The sequence below is a fragment of the Mizuhopecten yessoensis genome, unplaced genomic scaffold (genome assembly GCF_002113885.1).
Source record: "Mizuhopecten yessoensis strain PY_sf001 unplaced genomic scaffold, ASM211388v2 scaffold2091, whole genome shotgun sequence".
Taxonomy (NCBI): domain Eukaryota; kingdom Metazoa; phylum Mollusca; class Bivalvia; order Pectinida; family Pectinidae; genus Mizuhopecten; species Mizuhopecten yessoensis.
This window is the reverse complement of record NW_018404373.1, coordinates 498,839-522,530: the sequence shown is the minus strand read 5'-3', so window position 1 is coordinate 522,530 and position 23,692 is coordinate 498,839. Positions and strand designations below refer to the sequence as shown.

At 36.0% G+C, this 23,692-nt stretch overlaps 1 protein-coding gene across 1 annotated transcript in view; it reads right to left on the bottom strand.

The window, feature by feature from the left end:
• Positions 1–23,692, bottom strand: part of LOC110445151 (trichohyalin-like) — a 125,307-nt gene that overhangs the window by 12,115 nt on the left and 89,500 nt on the right. Inside the window, exons 39-57 of the mRNA XM_021489584.1 lie at positions 23,580–23,689; positions 23,256–23,343; positions 21,838–21,861; positions 18,784–18,910; positions 17,550–17,599; positions 16,809–16,906; positions 15,526–15,713; positions 14,666–14,719; positions 13,829–13,978; positions 13,263–13,400; positions 12,446–12,514; positions 9,020–9,103; positions 8,082–8,118; positions 7,836–7,924; positions 7,567–7,613; positions 6,990–7,105; positions 6,064–6,096; positions 4,674–4,697; positions 738–869 (exon numbers count right to left, since the gene is read on the bottom strand). Of these exons, the coding sequence (XP_021345259.1) occupies positions 738–869; positions 4,674–4,697; positions 6,064–6,096; positions 6,990–7,105; positions 7,567–7,613; positions 7,836–7,924; positions 8,082–8,118; positions 9,020–9,103; positions 12,446–12,514; positions 13,263–13,400; positions 13,829–13,978; positions 14,666–14,719; positions 15,526–15,713; positions 16,809–16,906; positions 17,550–17,599; positions 18,784–18,910; positions 21,838–21,861; positions 23,256–23,343; positions 23,580–23,689 (1,658 nt within the window). The remainder of the gene's footprint in view (positions 1–737; positions 870–4,673; positions 4,698–6,063; positions 6,097–6,989; positions 7,106–7,566; positions 7,614–7,835; positions 7,925–8,081; positions 8,119–9,019; positions 9,104–12,445; positions 12,515–13,262; positions 13,401–13,828; positions 13,979–14,665; positions 14,720–15,525; positions 15,714–16,808; positions 16,907–17,549; positions 17,600–18,783; positions 18,911–21,837; positions 21,862–23,255; positions 23,344–23,579; positions 23,690–23,692) is intronic.

Genomic DNA, 23,692 nt, shown 5'->3' with positions numbered 1-23,692 from the left:
TGGTTACAGTTCAACTAGTCACTGGTCCCAACCCACACATTACAGTCCTGACTGGTTACAGTTCAACTAGTCACTGGTCCCAACCCACACATTACAGTCCTGACTGGTTACAGTTCAACTAGTCACTGGTCCCAACCCACACATTAAAGTCCTGACTGGTTACAGTTCAACTAAGAGTCTTTTTCGACAAGTAGTTGATAAGTCATAACTTATGTTATTTATGGAATAAATTCAGAAAAATAACAGAACTTTATTCTTTTAAATATGGGAAACTAACTTTCTGTAGAAATTAAAGATTCATGAAATAGAAGAAGACTCTTATGATGTTTATTGTTTTCATCAATAAGGAAGTCAATCAAAGTTGGTAAACCAAGACATCAGATTGAATTTGAAGTGACTACAAGTGAGTAAGGATAAGTGTTTCCAAAGTAAGATAACTTTATAGGAAAGCATGATTTTAGAATAGAAATTTAAAGTTTTAAATAATTACATGGCACAGTATATGCTGTAGGATGACTAAACATACAAGTCTCAATAACTAATAAAACTGATTTCAATTATAATATATATTTAAATTTGATAAAAGAGAATGTCAATTTGTGGAGCTACTACTGCACGTTGGACAATTATTTTACATTTGAGTTTTGACTTTATCTTTAAAATGAATCAGAGACGATAATTTGTTCTCCTAAATCAAACAGTAAGTGTATTTATCTGACAATATCTATAAGACTTACTCCTGTCCTTAAGAGTGCGTATCTGTTCATTCTGTTGTCTCAGCATGGCGTCCTGCTGCGACTCCAGGGTGTTGTTGGTGTACGGCTGTTCTGGGAACATGCTCCTGAACGCGCGCCGCGACTCTGTATCACCTGTAACAGAACAAGGTAGAGGTCAGCACACCTTTACAAACTGAGTTAGGGGTAAGTACACCTGTATGTAACGAGGTTACAAGTAAATACATCTGTACGTAATGATGTTACAGTTAAGTACACTGGTACGTAATTAGGTTACAGGTAAGTACACCTGTACATAATGAGGTTACAGGTAAGTACACCTGTACATAATGAGGTTTCAGTTAAGTACAAGGTTACAGGTAAGTACACCGGTACGTATTCAGGTTACAGGTAAATACATCTGTATGTAATGAGGTTACAGGTAAGTACACCGGTACATATTCAAGTTACAGGTAACTACATCTGTACGTAATGAGGTTACAGGTAAGTACACCTGTACGTAATTAGGTTACAGGTAAGTACACCTGTACATAATGAGGTTTCAGTTAAGTACAAGGTTACAGGTAAGTACAACGGTACGTATTCAGGTTACAGGTAAATACATCTGTATGTAATGAGGTTACAGGTAAGTACCCCGGTACATATTCAAGTTACAGGTAAATACATCTGTACGCAATGAGGTTACAGGTAAGTACATCTGTACGTAATGAGGTTACAGGTAAGTACATCTGTACATAATGAGGTTACAGGTAAGTACACCTGTACGTAATGAGGTTACAGGTAAGTTCACCTGTACATAATGAGGTTACAGGTAAGTACACCTGTACATAATGAGGTTACAGGTAAGTACACTGGTACGTAATGAGGTTACAGGTAAGTACACCTGTTCATATTCAGGTTACAGGTAAGTACACCTGTTCATATTCAGGTTACAGGTAAGTACACCGGTACATAACAAAGTTAACATCAGCACATCTGTATACATCCTGGTTACACATCAGCAAAGCTGTACAGATTTGTACTTATCAAGACAACAATTTTCCTGGAAAATAATACAAAGTGTATATTTTCAATTAATTAATTAAATGTAAGTGAAGTTACAGTGATATTGTTTTATGGGATATGATGATATAAATTGATAAAATATGAAAATTACAAAGAATCAAATCAATCTACTGTGAGTTATAATCAACACTAAAACCTTTAGTCAGAACATTATCAAAACTGTGTTACAGAAATTAACACCAACTTCAAAAACCAAGTTTTACAGAGTTAAATCAACCCAGTCATGAACTGCATGAATTGAAAAGAAAATCACTGTTTTTCAGTAAATCTATCGATAGACAAACACCAGTGAACATTGATGCAACATAGAACTTAAATGTAATGTTTGACAAAGTATCTAACATCCACAATGCATATTTCAGGGGAACTAATCCAAAAAATAATGGATCCTGGTAGGAAAGTGCATACATCTATCAGCTAGACCTAATCAATACAACACATGGATTATAAATAACTTATCTACTTGTAAAAGACAACACCGCTCACAGGGGAAATCCTATTTTATACTAAAGCACAAACTACACTCTGTTCAGTAATATCTTTTAAGATTTCAGATCACTCAGTTCCATATTCTTTTTCTTTTTTTTTTTAAATTTCTGAATATCCATTTTCATCAATATCTGGTACATGTGTCATATTTAGCAAATGAAACTGTGAACATGAGCCAGCATTCTTGACAAAGTTTTCAAATGATAAGATAATTAATTATACATAAGATTACATATTGCAATAATTTTATATTAACACATCTGAGTTATAATCTTATAACACTGAACAGGATGTTTATTGCATATTAATTAAGTGGGAATGCATTACCGCAAATTTTTAAAATTCATAAATTTTAAATTCATAGGTTACAAAATCAACCGAGGTCTGCAATTGGATCAAGGAAACACTGCTGTGGAATTTAGGATTCTAAATCTACTACAGCACAACGTTGTCAGTACACATAACGATGTCGGCATTACACATGACAACGTGAACAACAACCTGTTTACATGTTGTTAGGCACAGCGGTCTGCAGTACAGGGGAGATAACTCCTTACACACAAATACACATAATGATGTCGGCATTACACATGACAACGTGAACAACAACCTGTTTACATGTTGTTAGGCACAGCGGTCTACAGTACAGGGGAGATAACTCCTTACACAAATACACATAATGATGTCGGCATTAAACATGACAACGTGAACAACAACCTGTTTACATGTTGTTAGGCACAGCGGTCTACAGTACAGGGGAGATAACTCCTTACACACAAATACACATAATGATATCAAGTATGGAATTCAATTAACAATTTTAACAACTTGAGTTATGAATCTGAATCTTTCAAGAAAGTAAATGAAAAACATTAAATGATTGATATCATGGATAGTCTTTGAGGAGTGTTTTATTTCGTAGTTGTATTTTCTAGGTTTACTTTTACTTCAAGAAAAATCTTGACAAGGAACCAATAATAATAAATATCTCAATAAGATGGAGTTTAAATGGCCAAATGACACAAGTAATAAATGTACCACAAAGACACCCATGGCAAACTGTTTCTCAGATTATCATTCTCTTGTCTACCTGCAAGATATTTGATGACAGCTAGGTGTTGACATTGCTGGATAATTAATTATGTCTAGTCCAAAACAGACGGTATCACCATTTTTCAGCTTCATGGTTTTGAACTTCAAAGGGATGAGAGAGTTTACGTTATCAAAGATATATTATTTGTCAACCATGGGTAAAAAGAATGGTCAAGAACTCTGAAAACTAACAAATCAATCTCTACTTTGTATTACATTGACATTGGTATTCAAACTTCAGGGAAAATGATTTTTAGGATCTCAGTAAACAAATATCTTCTAAATAAAACTCTTGTTATCCCTTAGGTTTACCTCACAAACAATGAGTTCCCTGTACATTTATAGACATGGACATGTATCAGTTTAAGGGTCCGTGTCCCACTGCAGTAAAACACTGGAGTATTACGACGTGGTGTTTCATACATTCACTTAAGCCTTTCCCGAGGTTGGTGTTGGATGTAACTGCAGCACTAATGGACCAGAACACCTTGTTGACCAGTAACTCAGTCGGTTAGCGAGACAGTATAATAATGGGAGGTCCAGTGTCTTGGTCTGGCCTCGTTACAGTTTTACAATCACAACACTGTCGTAGAATATTTTTTGTATGTTTTATATTTACTATTTTTTCATAAAATTTCTGCAATGTATGGTTTTATTCTTAGAGCTGATTTATCAATGCTAAAGTCATGCTTTAAGATTATTTTCAAGGAACAGTTAGCATTTTTGGCAGTGGTACAGGGATCCTTAAAACTGACATTAACACTAAGACATTTATCATACCAGGAGGTGCAGCTTTTGACTCTGGAAACAAAAGTGATATTCCAAGTCAGGAAATGTTTGTCTGGTCACCCACAGACTCAATTTAACTGTACAAGTATTCATATTAAACACAGGTCTCATCTACAGTAATAGCGACAGTAGGATCAAATATGGGCACTGGGTCTAAACAAACAACTGTTCGTTGGACGCGTATTACTTAAAATGTTAGTTTGCCTCAAAAATTTGGCAAATTCCTTTGTGTGCACCGTTGCTAGTTATGGTACTTCTTTCCTTATGTATTTGTATAAAAGAATCAAGATTATAGATAGACTTGTAGATATGTTTGCCCTTGTATGCTAATTAGCATTAAATGATTTACAAATAAGCATTAGGATTGATCACACTTTAACAAAATTGCATTTGAAAATGTAAAGGAAATTGACACAAAAATTCAAAGACAACACTCATTTCTGTTCAAACCAACATAACAAAAAATGATCTGAGAAGCTCAGTACGCCTGAGACTCTAACATACCAGTACTGGCCTCAGATGTTGGGGCTGAAAAGTGAAATGTTGCCATTAATTATCACTTAATTCCCAATTAATTCAGAACAAATTAACATCACTTTTGCAGTGAAATTTTAAATATTTATCATTTTTTTTATTTAATTCTATTTGTACTTTAGAATATTTTTACTGAAGATAAAAAAAACTTTGAAAAATGGTTATTTTATTTAAACGTTCTTGTCTCATAATTTTCAAACATAGAATTCAAAATTACTGGAAAAATCAAATATGTTGTGTTCTTAAAAACTTAATTCAGGTCTTAAAAGAAATGCTCATACAATTAGTTGTACTAAATCAAATTTTACAATACAAATAAGTCAAAGAAAAACAACAAAAAAAATGAACACATCATAAGCTGCATGTTAGATGTATCATCTGCTTCAATTAGCACACTCCAAACATCACAACATTGTACAAATTTTGTAATAACCTTGATGGAATTCGTATATAGTGTAGAAGCCTCAGGTAGACTATTTAGTATATAAACATCACATTAGTGTGCCTACAACCTGTGGTAGAAGCTTGTAATGTAGACAATTCAATTTTCTGACACATTATTTTTTCTGAACAAGAGATTCCCTCTTACGTAGGTCTGTTTTGACATCTTTGTAGGTAAACTGAAAGCCTCATATTCTGTTTGAATAACAATTTTCCCAAATAACTTGTTGTCCAGTTGATCTCCAGTTGACCCACGTCCTATTTACAGCTATGGTCGATTAAGGACGAGCCAGGTTTTGGTGGTCAAGGACATCGGAGTACCGGGGGTAATTAAACCACAGATCTGCGGCTAGTACCTTGGAACTGTCCCACGTAGACCTCAAACCTGCCTTAACCACTCGGCCCATGGTGGTCCCCACATATGTTCGAAAGTACATTCACAAGTACTATAGATTCCAACATGAATTCAAATATTCAAACATTTAAAAAAGACAACAATGAAACTATAAATAAGCTGTAGTAAATATTTACCTCGCATATTCTAATACATTTGATAAATGTGAAAATTAACTTATTCACATCACAATATTATCAGCAAAAATGCTGCAATAAATTCCAGTATCAGATTTATTCTTTAATGCCTTGAAACGGCATGGTCTCTTGCCCAAACACCAAACACAAAAAAACACTGAAAATCTAAACACATGTCATTAAAAGTTTTAAGAAATTAAACACTACAAATTTCACATAAAAATGTTAACAAAAGATCTGTATGCTGAGCACACAATTCTACTACAACATCACAATAGTTAAACATAACAAGACATGAAATGTTTGTAAAGTGTTAAGTAACCACAACTTTCCACTCTTTCTGAGCTAACAACAACAGGACAAAGTTACATCCAACACAGACACCTACCAGCTGGGGGTCTGACAGGTCCCTCATCAGGGGCTGTAATTAAACCTTAAATCTATATATCTCTCCTAATTATGTATACCCAAATAAAATCACAAACGTCACGCCCAGCATTTCTCTTCATACCCATGATATATCACAAACCTCACACTGGACATCTCTGTTTTTAGCCATAATAATATCACAAACCTCACACCCGACATCTCTGTTTATAGCCATAATAATATCACAAACCTTACACCTCAAAACTCTGTTTATAGCCATAATAACACACCTCACACCCAACATCTCTCCTCACTCATAATAATATCATAAACCTTACACCCTTACATTTATTTTTAACTTTTTTTTTTTTAAAGTTTTCAGACATTTAATTTGTACTGTCTCATTCTGAGCCTGCTTGTTGACTGACGTTTACTGATTAACATCTACAGAGATTGACTCTATAGTGATTGACTCTACAGAGACAGAGCCTGACTCTACAGAGACAGAGTCCAACTCTACAGAGTCTGACTCTACAGAGATTGACTCTACAGAGATTGACTCTACAAAATTTGACTCTACAGAGATTGACTATACAGAGACAGAGTCCGATTCTATAGAGATTGACTCTACAGAGACAGAGTCGGACTCTACAGAGTCGGACTCTACAGAGATTGACTCTACAGAGACAGAGATTGACTCTACAGAGTCTGACTCTACAGAGATTGACTCTACAGAGACAGACTCTACAGAGATTGACTCTACAGAGACTGACTCTTTAGCGACTGACTCTACAGAGATTGTCTCTACAGAGATTGACTCTACAGAGTCTGACTCTACAGAGATTGACTCTACAGAGACAGACTCTACAGAGATTGACTCTACAGAGACTGACTCTATAGCGACTGACTCTACAGAGATTGACTCCACAGACACTGACTCCCTACCTTTGTATTTGAGGTCCTGAAACTCCTGTATATTCTTCGGGTTGGCGTTATCGGTCACCCTCTGAGGAACAGAAGCATTGCCTTGGGTAGCTCTCTCAAATACATCCACTTCTTTCCTAAATGGTCAAAAGACAAACAAATTCACAATAAATCTATTTTCATCTGTATTTCCCTACCTATTGTTTCAAATTTACAACAAAAATAGGAAGAGTATAGTTATTGCATTTACTTCATGCAGACTTTTCAGAACAAAATCTACCGCACTGTTCCAGCACTTTTCATGCATTTTCAATTTTCTAATTAAACTTTTTTAGTGCACAAATATCACATAACAAGAAATTAAAAATAATTACAACATTGAAAACCTACATACAGAAAGAAACCTGTTACTTGCCTCCGATACATATAATCAAGAATTTTTCTAAGAATAATGAGCAAATATTCAAGCACTTTTCAAGAAAACACAATTATATTTTCCAGTACTTTACAAGCAATGAATTAAATTGCAGCACTTTTAAAGGCCTAAACAAACAATAAATTGCATATTTAACCTTAAGTCTTAATTTGATCTACTTACGGTGGAGGTCTCTGTACCAATCTGGGGTCAAAAACCTCAGGTTCGTTCTGAAGTGAAAAATGAGATTAAATATAACGACAAAGAATTGATTAATGTATAGCTAAACCTAGAGATACTACTTCATTTAAAACAAGATAAAATTTGAATGAAATAAATAAGCACTGTCTTTTTTAATATAATTTTTCCTTCATTATCAGTCTCCAGGAAATGTGTTTTTTATAATGTACATGTAGTACATACAGTGAACAACACCCTGTTATAGAACTGACCCTCTGTTTGTTGAGGGCACCCTCCACTCTCTTCCTCTCACTCTCCAGCTGTTGTCTCATGTTAGCTAGCTCCCGTAGGACATCCGAACCTGGTAAACAAACAAGACCATATAGACTACAGTACTGATATTTACAATAGATGGTTTTATTGTATGCTTATCTGCTTGTTTATTCTTTCAAAATGCTATTTAAAGCAGATTTTTTAATTTTTTCTCTGAGACAGAGTGAGTGCTATTTAACACTTACTGTTGGCTCTTTGTACAGGTTCTGGTGGAGGCCGTGCCTGTTGATGAGGAAACGTTAGAATTAAAACCAATACAAACCATCATGTAGTGGTGCACTGTGACATTTTGTGTTAGTAGTGGGTATCAACATGCATGTATAGGATACACAAAGGAATCAGACAAGCACGAGTAACACCATATATCTGGGACATGCTAGATATACCAGTTATAATGTTATTTTTATAGTCTACATGTATTGTCTAACACTAGTGGAATATAGAAGCACAAACTACATAATGTCAATGAAATAATTTGTCTGAATAAATACAATACAAAATCTGATTGTGAGGCAGCAGTTTTGCCTCCTCCATATTGTTTGGAAATTGTTGTAGGTTGTTAGCTGGGGTCTGTTGTCAATAACCTGCCAAACATCCTATTATCATAATGTAGATTGTAGCATCTTTGGGTTGAAGTGGCAAGCCAATCGCAGTTTGCTAGATTGACCAGCTTCAGTGATGTACATGAATATCTGATGGTCTTTGTTCAAGACGTATTTACTATAAAATGTCTACATACTAAAAGGGATTGTACAGATGGTGTTAGAATCTTTGTGAGACAGTCATGGTTGTGTCCTTACCATCAAAAAGCCATGACATGTGAATTTCTGTAGTAGATAAAAGTTGAGCATATAGTCCCATCTCTAAATGAAAAACAATTCTACTTGTCTTCTATTACAAGATAATCTTGATACTACACTAATATTTATGATTTTTCTTCTTTGAATAGATTTTATCCGTAGCCATAGCCACACAAGATGATGACTGTTGTTGTGATATGAACTTGATAAACTTCTCTGTGACGTGTGTACTCGATGACCTGTATGCACTCTGTGACCTTTCTGTACTCAGAGACCCTGTGAACTCTGTGACCTTTATGTACTGTTGGTGGCCTCTGTGTTACCTTGGGCTGTGGCCTTGGTTCCTGCTGTGTCCGTGAGGCGGGAACAGGCGGCGAATCTGTCCTAGCGTCCTCACCTTCTCCTTTCTGTGTTAGGCAAATTTTGGATTAGTGTAAATACTACACCTACAGGTATCTATCAAAGCTTGGTGTCATTAATACATTTGTTTGTGACAGGTAAAATTAGGTGTGCATAAATATGAATAGACTAAACATGGTAAAATTTGAACCCTCATTTGTTAAGTGAAATATTAAGGTAGAAAATGTATATAATACAGCAGCATCAATATACAAGGGCAAAATCTGAGCTCCTAGATGATGCAAAAGACAATTGCAAGGTATGAGGAGACATCAAAACCAAAAAGACATCAGGGTCCCCCTTCAAACACAGAGGTGACACTGGGTGTCTGTCAACAGTAAGGCTTTCCTGCTCCACGTGACACTGGGTGTCTGTCAACAGTAAGGGTTTTCTGCTCTGCATGTCACACCTGTCATGTTTAAATCTAGAACGGTACAACTGTAAACTACAAAACCTGGGATTACTTTATCAATTGAGAGTTCAAAGTTTGTGAAAAAAAATCTTAACCTACTATTAAATCATAAAAGCTTTCATAACAATGCTAGTTCTTAATGATCTAAGCAACTAATACTCATGATGATATCCACTTCTGTTGGCAAGGTAGCATGAACATGGCTATTGACTAACGTTAACCACTGTGGACTAGGGCTAACCACTGTGGACTACAGCTAACCACTGTGGACTAATGCTAACCACTGTGGACTAGGGCTAACCACTGTGGACTAACGCTAACCACTGTGGACTAGGGCTAACCACTGTGGACTACGGCTAACCACTGTGGACTAGAGCTAACCACTGTGGACTACGGCTAACCACTGTGGACTGGGGCTAACCACTGTGGACTACGGCTAACCACTGTGGACTAGGGCTAACCACTGTGGATTAATGCTACAATGAGGCGGCATTACTTCCTTTATGGCTCATGGTGATGTTGACTATGAATATGAGGATGATGAAGCATACACTGCCTGCAGCTCAGCTGACAATGGTATTGTAGCAGCACATACTTGAGGTACATTTACATTCTATTTAGTAGTTTTTTTTGTTTTATCTTTTCATCAAATTACAAAATCTGCCACAGATACATTTGATTTTCTTTCATTAGATATGAAAGCTTATGTACAGGGTTGTATGAGATAAAATGGAGGGATCAGTGTCTGTTTTTATTCAAATCATGTATGTTATATGCAGTATCAAACAGTCAACCAGGACACTAGAGCTCAAAGAACTGGGATGCAAAAGTCAATCAAGATTTTCCAAAGAAAAGATCATGCATAACTTGCCATGAAGATTATCACAAGACCAACAAGACTATTCATTACATGCAGATATTCAGTCCAGGAATGGCAGACACATTGTAAACAATCCTACTGGAAAAATCATGTTTACAGACTATAGTCAGGTTTTAGCCTGATCACTATGGACCTTTACGGTCGATAGTTAGGGATTTAGTTTGACTACTATTGACCTTTTACAGTTGATAGTTAGGGATTTAATCTGATCACTATTGACCTTTACGGTCGATAGTTAGGGATTTATTTTGATCCCTATTGACCTTTACAGCCTAAAGTTGTGGTTTAACTTTGATCAATATTGACCTTTACAGCCGAAAGTCAGGGTTTTAGTCTGATCACTATTGACCTTTACAGCCTCTAGTCAGGGTTTTAGTTTGACACTAATGACATTTACAGCCTATAGTCAGGGTTTTAGTTTGACACTAATGACATTTACAGCCTACAGTCAGGGTTTTAGTTTGACACTAATGACATTTACAGCCTATAGTCAGGGTTTTAGTTTGACACTAATGACCTTTACAGGCTATAGTCAGGGTTTTAGTTTGACACTAATGACCTTTGCAGGCTATAATCAGGGTTTTAGTCTGACACTAATGACCTTTACAGCCTATGGTCAGGGGTTTAGTCTGATCACTATTGACAATAACCAGGATACTGGACTTCCACAACTGGTTATATAATATACAGTCACAGTGTTGTTTGATTAAAAGATATATCCCTAGCTCATCATTTTAGTTGGTTGTAAAAGTCTTATAAGATACTAACTATAAAAAAAGATTTCTTGACTTGACTTGATACACCATATCATACAGGATATATACCACACACCATACAACTGCCATACATTTGAAATTGAAGTGGAGTAAAATATAGTACTTTATCATGCAGTTGATCCTATATAGTACATTCCCAGGCATGCCGACTGTGGATATATAACATGTTATAAAGTACATTCCCAGACATGCACATTGTGAATATATAACATGTTATATAGTACATTCCCAGACATGCACACTGTGGATATATAACATGTTATATAGTACATTCCCAGACATGCACACTGTGGATATATAACATGAGATATGTTTTAAGGGACATGTACCAGTCAGTAGGTGCACTGAGCACATAGATTTCTTTTTAAAAGAAACCTTTTATCAAGTTTCAAGAAATAACAAATCATCTGTTGAGTAACTTGAGTTTTACAGAACATTAATTGGTAAGTCAGAGCCCTTAGAATAAAGTTAAAATTATATCAAAAGAAACTCTCTAATTTTGAGGAGTGACATATCCTAGCTGGAATGATCTATTCCTCACAAAAACATGTTTTTCCCAATAACGCTTACTGTCACATTTCAGTCTGAAACAGGCATTTTCTAATCAACTGTAGATCATATAAAAGATGTGCAAACTATTTAGAGTCCCATGCTAACACCTGATACAAGTACTATGTATGTTTGATCAGGTCAGTACAGTAGTAGAAAAAATATGTACATCACAGAAAAATTTGAAGAACAGTACGACATAAATATGTAGAATCTAAAAACAAGAAATCTAAGGTGTGGGGTTTACCGCGGTACTTCGTTTAGGAGAAAAAAAGGATGAATCTGAACGATAGTGGGGGTGGAACCCACTCCTGGTCAGCACCTCCTCGCGGCTAACGGGACGACTAGGAAGGTGGCTTTCGGGGACCACTAAGGTCGGTATATTAACTTCTTGCTCCTACATAGGGCAATATTATAAGGCCAGCATTAAAAGTCATATGAATAAATATGAAAAGGTCAGTTTTACTTCGAAGAGTAATCATTTAAGAAGTAATGTAAAATTGTATACAATGGGTATTTTTTTTGCTGTCACAGCCTAAGTACTGGATTTTTTTTTTATAAAAAAATTGATTGAAAACTTTTATAGAACAACTATTTTATTAATCTAAATGTTAACTGTCATTTAAGCCAATTAAGGCCAACAATATAATGGTTAATTTGAATAGATGCCTGATATGAATTAAACTTTGCTAGACCCTGTATAAAACATAGGTAAAGTGAAAGTAGACTTTACCGGTTCTCCGTCTGTTGTGGCGAGTTTGCTGCGCAGTGTTGGAACTGGTGGCGATGAAGTACGATGTTGCTGAAAATAATACAAAGCATGATGGCACTATCTACAAGTTATCTAGAGGAATGACTGACAGACTAGGTCTGTGCAGTGTTTATTACTCTCCCTGTTCTCTTTACATGTTTTCCATTTTTTTTTTATAATATCATGATGACCTCTGATGAATGAAAAGTAGATTTTGTTGAAACTAGAAAAATTGCACACCAATTAGATGGACAAAGACAAAAACTGAGAAAGCAGAACTTAAAATATAAGGTTTCATCATGTTCTTTTTAATTGAGTTTTCCAATAAAAATACAACACATCCTCTACTTGACATTATAGTCAAATCTTAAAAGTGTGTATTCCCATTAAAACATGATACCATAATTATATAAACAGCAATTCAAATACATTATCTTACTGTAACAGTAATTTGAATTTAAAACAGAAAACACAAAGAGCCGAAGGATGTAAATATATGAAATACACTATACTACTAGCAGCACTGTATATCTAGCCTTGTAAGTATGAATGCTTAGGAATGGGAATGATAGAGTCTAACTACTATAGTTTCCTTGCAGAGTATTTGTCCGATCTGTTGTCATTAAAGTTGGATATGTAAAAACACTTCTAACTTGTTGAAATTTTGAATGTGATTTAATAATATGAATGATACAATTTTTAATGTCCATACAGAATCTGTCATGATTTTAAATCTCAATGTTCAATACCGAACACCAGCAATACTATTCTACAAACGACAGTGTTTCTTCAGACCTACCGACTCAAATCTCGTCTGGTCATCTAATTCCCTCTCCCTATCTCTCTGACGAATCTCAGCCTTTTCTCGTTTAGACCGCTCCGCCTCTCGTCTCTTTTCTTCGTTTTTCCTTATGAGTTCCTCCTGTTTTCTGCGATTCTGATCAAAGAAATTCAAGGACCGAATAATTCCCCAAACAATTGAAAAGGAATTTCCTGTAAGACGTTGATGATTTTCTACTCAATCTATCTACAAAATCTATCTATACACCTAAAAAGCATCTTAAAAGTTTCTACGGGATCCTGGGTTTTTTGTTTGATATTGACTATACCTATTGGTATTTAACTATAATCAGTTTTTCTACAAATGTATTTGAATTCTATTTGGGAATAAATTTTGTGAATAAAATAAATATGGATTATCATTGCAGATTTTAAAACATCTATTAATTTAGGAAAAAGCATTAATAAAAAAAACGGGAAAAAATGGATTTTTTGGGGGGGAAAATGTTGATTTTCGACGCGAACTTCAGTCACGTTTTGACTTGATCCATCCCATGCTGAGTTATGTATAGACATCAGTGTTACCTCTTCCTCTTTATCTCGTTTTTTTCTCTGTTCCTCATCAAAGTCCCTCTGTATTCTTTGTCGCTGTTCTTCCAGTCGGCGGTTTTCCTTTTCCTCCTCTATTTTTTCTTGTTCTTTTATTAACTGATCGTGTCGTTTCTTTTCTAATATCTGCCAACAGGTGTAAAAAGCTTTGTGCAAAACATGATAGTGCTTGATCATATTGATTGATATTACTGGAAAACTGACCATCCAGGTAAATTCAAATTAACCTGAAATTTTCAATTTCCTCAGGTGTCTGAACAATACAGTTGAACCATGGTCATAAAAATTGACGAACATAAGGTGGAGAATAAGACACTTCCAATGTTTAGCGTAAACGTGGCCATGTGTAAGAATCCTCCAGAATCGGGCTGTATAGCTTAATTACCATTTGTAAAGTCAAATGTTCAAATCTGATTTATGTTTTTTAAACATGTGTTGCAGTATTTGTATATATTTTTTGTAAATAATCATTTAGGTAGGTTTTCCACCAGCTATGCCGTCAGGCCATTAGATGTCTTGTAAATTTATGTAATATTTCAGCAGAATTGAAAAGCTATATTTTAAACCTAGAATGCACCACAGAGATTTCTAAATTCAAAATTGTCCATGGGGCATGCCCCTGGACCCCATTGAGCATTTTTTCCCTATTAGATATTGATTATAACTTAACTTGTAAACTTATAACTTAATTCAGCATGATCCTCTAAGGACAAAAACCAAAATATATTCTGTTTTCATATATTTAAAAGAATTATGAATCTATAAGGTTCCACCGTATGTAGCCTGTACTTTTTGAAGTGTTAGACAAAATACCTGTAGCCTCAAGTCATCCTTGTATTTGTCTGCTTTAGATTTCTCCTCCTCCGTCTGAAAACCAAGCATGAAATATTAAAAAATTACATTAAGTAACAAACTTGTTTAACAAGACTAAATATGTTGTAAAGTAAACAAGATCTCACTAAAAAAGCCGAATCTAATTTAAAACTGTCTTTTTGAAATTGCTATAAATATTGCTCTTCATAAAATAAAGTTGTTCTGTATTTATACTAAAGGTACCTATCAAAAGACCATTCAATAGTTATTTCATTTGTTTTATATTGATTGTAACATTTGTTTAAACAAGAATCACGCGTAATTATACATCTCGCCTGTTCCCGCTTTGAGCATAAGATTCAATGTGTCAAGCATTGTAAGTTTGAGCCAAAGTTCGGAATTTTATATTTTATAAACAAGTTTGGCATTACATCAACATGAAGGTATAAAAGGCACAAGTGCTAATTGTAATGGGAGCTGGCCATGTCCCCCAAACTAACCGCGCATTCAGAAAAACAAAGGTAAATAGGGGAACGGAAGTCATGTACATACCAAATTTGAGCAAAATTAAAATATATGTGAATTTCGACCAATCATGCAGAAGCCAGTATACGAAGATTGTCAGATCAGAAAACGGATGCCGCGGTTGAGTTCGCAGTGCCAAAATACATGTACTTACCAAATTTGATTGAAATCGAACAATAACTGAATTTCAACTCCGTCGCAGGCGAGACAAAAATGTATTCTATTGTAAGTATTTTTTTTTTTAATTCGTTATTTCCAACTTAAATTTACTATGAAATTTAAAGAGTTGTAATTGCCAAAACAAGACAGATATATTAAATGCAGATTTCACGTACTCTAGGATTTCCAAAAATTCCGTGACCACCAAGAGCATATGTGGACTCTCCCTCTGCGTTGATCTGGCCGGGAGGAGGAGGTATGAGGTCATCTTTGGGAGATACTGGTGCCCTGAAGCGGGGCGACTCACGAGGAGTTGGGGAGTATGAAGGATCATCAACTCTCCTCTTCATTTGTCGAAGGTCAGCTGCAATTTAATTTTATAAACTCCATGATAGTGCAACTTTTATAGAATTGTACTTTGTTTTTGTTTATAGTGTAAGCAGTGTCATACTTGTATCAGCAATTTCCAGATTCTAAATCTGTGTCAGACGATGTCTGATGTAAAATAACAGTGTTATGTATCATGCATTTGTCTTACCTAATGTCTGACAAGTCGTAGCTGTCTATATTTCTTTCAACCTCAGTCACAGCTATCAATATTTATTTTACCTGACATTTTACGAGTCACAGCTATCAATATTTATTTTACCTGACATTTTACGAGTCACAGCTGTCAATATCTGTCTTATTGAACATCTGACGAGACACACCTGTCTATTTTTACTTGACATTTTACAAGGCACGGCTGTTCGTATCTGTCCTGCTGAACATCAAACGAGTACTTCTATACTTTTTTACCTGACATTTTACGAGTCACAGCTGTCAATATCTGCCCTACCAAGTTTTGTTGAGTCACAGATGTGTTTTATACTTACATATTGGCTGACCCTTGGCATCAAGGTTAGGAGCCCCACCTTCAGACCGAGTTACCTATTGGCTGAGCCTCACCTCCAGACCGACTTACCTATTGGCTGACCCTTGGCGTCGAGGTTAGGAGCCCCACCTCCAGATCGACTTACCTATTGGCTGACCCTTGGCGTCAAGGTTAGGAGCCCCACCTCCAGACTGACTTACCTATTGGCTGACCCGTGGCGTCCAGGTTAGGAGCCCCACCTCCAGACCGACTAACCTATTGGCTGACCCTTGGCGTCCAGGTTAGAAGCCCCACCTCCTGACCGACTTACCTATTGGCTGACCCTTGGCGTCCAGGCTAGGAGCCCCCCCTCCAGACCGACTTTCCTATTGGCTGACCCTTGGCGTTCAGGTTAGAAGCCCCACCTCCAGACCGACTTCCCTATTGGCTGACCCTTGGCGTCGAGGTTAGGAGCCCCCCCTCCAGACCGACTTTCCTATTGGCTGACCCTTGGCGTTCAGGTTAGAAGCCCCACCTCCTGACCGACTTACCTATTGGCTGACCCGTGGCGTCCAGGTTAGGAGCCCCACCTCCTGACCGACTTACCTATTGGCTGTCCCTTGGCGTCGAGGTTAGGAGCCCCACCTCCAGACCGACCAAAGGGGTTATAGTTCAGCATGTCTTCTTCAATCTTCTTCTCATACCTGTCACAGACGGAGATAAAGTCAATACCTGACACAGACGGAGATAAAGACAATACCTGACACAGACGGAGATAAAGACAATACCTGTCACAAAGGGAGATAAAGTCAATACCTGACACAGACGGAGATAAAGACAATACCTGACACAGATGGAGATAAAGACAATACCTGACACAGACGGAGATAAAGACAATACCGGTACCTGACACAATGAATTTCAATTATAATTCCACACTATAAAAGTGAATTTTATAGTTAAGTTTAGTTAGTTTAAACATATGTTATTTGAACAATTCAAAGGAAATTGGACACTTAAATTTGTTTATATATAATCTCATACTATACGTTTGAATTTTATATAATGCCATGCTAAAAAATGGATTTTGGCATTTAATGCAACACAATAGAACTGAATTTCAAATGTGTTATACCATCACATTGATTTCACATAAAATGTCATTATATGGAATTGAATTTCACAACGCTTCTGCATGCATATGATCTGTTATCACTGAATTCTTTACAATGTTGTGCATAAACTGCATTTCGCAGAAAAATATAAAGTGATATGTTTATGAAGGGCTACCAAGTTTGTTCAAATGAATGACCTTGACTTATTTATATTCAAGGTCAGTGAACTTACCTCATATTTTCTTGTTTTGCCCTTTCTCTCTTCATTTTGTCTAACTCCATCTGAAAGAGATCCATAAGAATCAGTGAGAAAGTTACTCCAGAACGGTGGTGGTGATATTGTACTGTTCATGAACAAAAATGGCTTATAACAAGAATTGTGAAAATTTACTTCAAATTAAGTAAGACACCGGTAGGCTTAAGTGCTATCAACAAAATAACCTTTTTGTCAACAATCAAACTAGCAATCTTTATGTCAACAGTCAAACTAGCAATCTATATGTCAACATTTAAACTAGCAATCTTTGTGTCAACATTCAAACTAGCAATCTTTATGTCAACAGTCAAACTAGCAATCTATATGTCAACAGTCAAACTATCAATCTATATGTCAACAGTCAAACTAGCAATCTATGTCAACAGTCAAACTAACAATATATATGTCAACATTCAAATTAGCAATCTATATGTCAACAATCAAACTAGCAATCTATATGTCAACAGTCAAACTATCAATCTATATGTCAACAGTCAAACTAGCAATCTGTATGTCAACAGTCAAACTAGCAATCTATATGTCAACAGTCAAACTAGCCATCTATATGTCAACAGTCAGACTAGCCATCTATATGTTAACAGTCAAACTAGCAATCTATATGTCAACAGTCAAACTAGCAATCTATGTCAACATTCAAACTAGCAATCTATATGTCAACAGTCAAACTAGCAATTTATATGTCAACAGTCAAACTAGCAATCTATATGTCAACAGTCAAACTAGCAAACTATATATCAACAGTCAAACTAACAATCTATATGTCAACAGTAAAACTAGCAATCTATATGTCAACATTCAAACTAGCAATCTATATGTCAACAGTCAAACTAGCAACCTTATTGTCAACAAATAAACTTCTCTGTCTCTATCTGGGTGATTTAACTCATAAATGAAATCTTGGCTAGATTATTATTAACAACCTATTCTACTACAAAGCTTTTCTGTCTCTACTTTGGAAGGTTAACAATGAAACTAAGTCTTAACTCATTCACCCCTAAAGACACATTTAAGCTCTTCCAATTCAAAGGTTGGAATAGTTCATTATGAAATTTCAGGGGTGAATGAGTAAACTAGACTAGATCCACATTATCTTCAACATTTTACACAAGTCGAGTGATAAATGTATTATATCCTTATTGTTTATGAAAGTTGCACAAAGATAAGAGCATTTGACATGACGAGACATTACCTGTCGAGCTAGGTCGTTAGCATACTCTCGCTTGTTCATATTTGTGGTGCTGCGGTCCTCTTGGTCAGCATCAAATTGGTAGGGCGTTGTTCGGCCAGGACTTCTGTGTCGAGACGGTCGCCGGGCACTGGTCCACAGAAATTTACAGATATATCAGAGCTATATAAACTACAGAATATGAACAACACCAACACAGCCTAACACAGATAATTCACTGTACAGTCTACGTATTACTACACACATCAACACAATCCACCAATACCAGAATCTCTAATATCATAGATCTAACCACACCTTACACTACAATCAACTAGGATATCATTTATTACTTTCGTTTTCATTTTTTTACTGACAGATGAACTTGTTTAGAAAAAATACAAGAGTACATGGAGTTACTGTCTATTTTGCTTAATCTTTTGGACTCGCGTTTTGGTGATTACTTTTGGATTATTAGCAAGATTTTATAACTCCTTTCAGGAAAACATACGGGTATAAACTTAGCAAAAGTTACAATGGAAAACAAAATTCCCATTTATAAAAAATAAAGATATGTTTACAGCAATGTATAAGAAAAAATATGTTTGGACAAGTTTTTTGTTAAGTTAGGTATACAGAAATTGATAAATTGCAAAAAGCAAGTCCAGGAGAAAAGTGTAATAGACGGTACTGATAAAAGATTTCTTTCTTCAGATTCACCATTTATACACAAACATCAGTTGGTATCCTTCAGGGTGGGTTAGTATAGATAAGAAATCAGCCTAATTAAATTGTTCTTATGTACAACTTCATCAAGTGATAACTGCAGATAAAGCATTAGTGATGCTTGTTTAACAGACTTCAAACATGGACTTTAGCTTAGATTAAAGATTAAAAGTAGCTCTCCCATCACCTCCGGTAAATTTCTGCCTTACAATGCATTTTTTATTTGTAAGTTCATGTTCATGTTTCATTGTAATTGGTTATTTGGAAAATATGTCCAGGCAGGTCTTGAATTGAGAAGTCAAGAAAGGGCAGTAACTTTTGGGGAAAAAGGTCGAAACCAAACTATAAATATCAGGTGTGCAGCTACATGATGTACCAATCATGAATATAAAGTTATTTGGATCGAAATGTGAGAGTAGTTCCAACAATTTATTGACCTGTAGTTCAGAGTAACATTCAATAGTCAAAGGTAGCTTTCTGTAGTCAAAGGTAACATTCTGTAGTCAGGGTAACATTCTGTGGTCAGGGTAACATTTTGTAGTCAGGGTAACATTCTGTAGTCAGGGTAACATTCTGTAGTTCAGAGTAACATTCAGTAGTCAAAGGTAGCTTTCTGTAGTCAAAGGTAACATTCTGTAGTCAGGGTAACATTCTGTAGTCAGGGTAACATTTTGTAGTCAGGGTAACATTCTGTAGTCAGGGTAAATTTTGTAGTCAGGGTAACATTCTGTAGTCAAAGGTAACATTCTGTAGTCAGGGTGACATTCTGTAGTCAAACGTAACATTCTGTAGTCAGGGTAACATTCTGTAGTTTTGGGTTACACTCTGTAGTCAAAGGTAGCATTCTGTAGTCAGGGTAACATTCTGTAGTCAGGGTAACATTCTGTAGTCAAAGGTAACATTCAGTAGTCAGGATAACATTATGTAGGTAACATTGTTTAGTCTGGGGTAACATTCTGTAGTTAGGGGTAACATTATGTAGGTAACATAGTTTAGTCTGGGGTAACATTCTGTAGACAGAGGTAAAATTTTGTAGGTAACATTGTGTAGAAATTGGTTCACACTCTGTAGTCAGGGGTAACATTCTGTAGGCAACATTGTGTTGCATTTGTCAGGGGTAACATTCTGTAGTCAGAGGTTACATTCTGTAGGTAACATTGTGTAGTCAGGGGTAACATTGTGTAGTCAGAGGTAACATTTCACAGTCTGGGGTATCAAACTGTAGTTTCAATTGGAAATGAATCAGATTATGATTTGGTCGATTTGGAGACTAATTTCATCCAAAAATAGGTGTTAACATATATGTTACATATACAGAAGCCAACTGTACAAAGGTATCATAAGCAAGATGATATCATGGCGGTCAGTTGATAGAGATGTTGTCAAATTATGTTGCCATGGATGCCACACAATAAGTTGCCATGGAAACCACACAGTTATCATGCTGTTATAGATGCCACACAACAAGTTGCCACAGAACCACATGATTATTATGGTGCTATGGATTTTGCCATAAAATTACATTACCTTAGAAGTCACACACGTTACAATGAGGATTAGATGATCATTATATTACAATGTAAGTCAATTTTGCCGAATTCTTCTATCAAGGTATTCATGGAGTTCACGTTGGGGATTTTAAGGGACTAATTTGGAAAACGATAAATTCCGCATCAATTTTTACTAAACCCTAACAATTAACCTAAACCCTAAAGACTTAAGAATCTACACCTTATACCATTATTGACACACACTAACAATGATAGAAGTTCCAAGACACAAACCAGTAGATGTAAACTAATGGATTACATGGTATAAGGTTCTCCAGACCTGTACACCATGTAATCAATAGGATAGCACATCCAACTCCAGGGCAAACAAAACAAATCTTTGCTTCACATAAAAGAAATGTCATCAAATACAAAAGAACCATAAAATATACATCGGTTTGACCAAGTTTCTAACGGTACTATCTGTCTACATTAACACTCAGTCTGCAATCAAATCAATGTTTGTAACAGACTTTATTCACAACAACTTAGTTACATTCTGTCCAAAAATTTAAAACTTGTAAGAAATATACAATAGAAGCAAATTAAATTTCACACGTTTTCATGTGTAGTTTTATTCACCGATCATAAGCATAAAAATAATGGGAAACAATTATATAAATCACAATGTAAAGTGTAAGTATGGAGCAACATGATTATGTCGAGTTCCGTGTCAGAACTTAGGATAATACCAGTAAGTAAATGGTTCTGTTATACATGACATCTCTTACTGTGCAAGAACAGAAATGGTAGAACAAACTGAAAGTATCTGATGATAAAATAGCTTTGTCGTAAAAGTTACCTATCTTTCAGGATTCCTCGGTGACTGAAACCACAAAACAGGACCAGAAAATCAGTAACGCCATAACGTGGGGTATACATATAGGATCCTACACAAGTTTCCATTTCATGTGAGATATATGAAACGAGTCTAAGAATTTTTCAATTTAGCGACCTCTGGCGAGCTAAATGAAATATTTGAGATGAGTTTCAAAAATTTCATATGAAATGAAAACAAGTATAAGATCCTTTTTATCACATAATCAAGATTTGTAGCATTTATTTGTGTAAAACGACAATTTTCATGCAACCTTGAAATGTAAAAAGCCGCCATTTTGACTCCAGTGCATAAGTCTGTGACGTCATGTACTTGTCCTTGGCGTGACGTCACAATTGAAACAATTGAAACTTACAACCAATCACAGGGCTGATAGGTCATATTACATGGGTTAATACGCAAAAAAATATGACATGGGTATATTCACTGGATAACACAGTACCTTATGTGATAAATAGTTATATTCATTGGATAACACAGTACCTTATGTGATAAATAGCATTAGCCTTAAGATTCACCATGGAATGTGTACTATTACATTCGTATTTGTTTTGCTGAATTATATTCAAACTATAGAATTATGAGTTTTTTGGTTTTGTTTTTTGTTTTACTTTTGCAATTATTTTAGGAAATCATAGTGATTTGACCGACAAAAGGAAAAGGCTAAACTTAGCCCAAAATAAACCCCTCAAAAAAGTAGTTCCTCAATAGAACCATCATCTTGAAATGATTAATTAGCACTGGTGCACACATTTATTTTCACTATTTTTTTCTTATTTTCTGAAGTTTAAAATTTAATCCATCCGATACTGCTGTCCATTTCCGACACTAAGGGGTCTACATTCACCCTTGTAGGTCCTGATTGCCTGACATTTAGGGGTCTACATTCACCCTTGTAGGTCCTGGTTGCCTGACACTAAGGGGTCTACATTCACCCTTGTAGGTCCTGATTGCCTGACATTAAGGGGTCTACATTTACCCTTGTAGGTCCTGGTTGCCTGACACTAAGGGGTCTACATTCACCCTTGTCGGTCCTGATTGCCTGACACTAGGGGGTCTACATTCACCCTTGTAGGTCCTGATTGCCCGACACTAAGGGGTCTACATTCACCCTTGTAGGTCCTGATTGCCTGAGACTAGGGGGTCTACATTCACCCTTGTAAGTCCCGATTGCCTGACACTAAGGGGTCTACATTCCCCCTTGTAGGTCCTGATTGCCTGACATTAAGGGGTCTACATTTACCCTTGTAGGTCCTGGTTGCCTGACACTACGGGGTCTACATTCACCCTTGTAGGTCCCGATTGCCTGACACTAAGGGGTCTACATTCACCCTTGTAGGTCCCGATTGCCTTTGTCTCTATGTACATGTTTCAAGCCTTACCTGTCATCGAAGGTGACCCTCGGAGAGCGTCCTCGAGGTGCTTGATTGTCCCCTCCAAGATTCAGAGGGGGTACACCAGTTCCTCCGCCTTTAAAAAAATGTTCCAAGAAATCACATGTTAATCTTAAAAGGTCTTTTATAAAAGAAAAAAACATTTATCCAATTGACACCTATCAAATTTAGATATTCACAAGTACATGTACATTTTTAATTTGTTTTGTTAATGTTTTATTAAATAAGATATTTCTTTTGAATTCATTCTGTGTTTGTATGCTTCCAGTAATTTATAGACACTACAGTTATCACAAAAGTTTGTGTACAGACCCGCGGGTTCGGGGTCGAGTGGATTCCTCATGCCGTAGAACCTGTAGGCGTCGTCTATAGAGCTGTGAGCGTTGAGACCGCCGATGCTGTCCTGGCCCGTGATGTAGGTACTG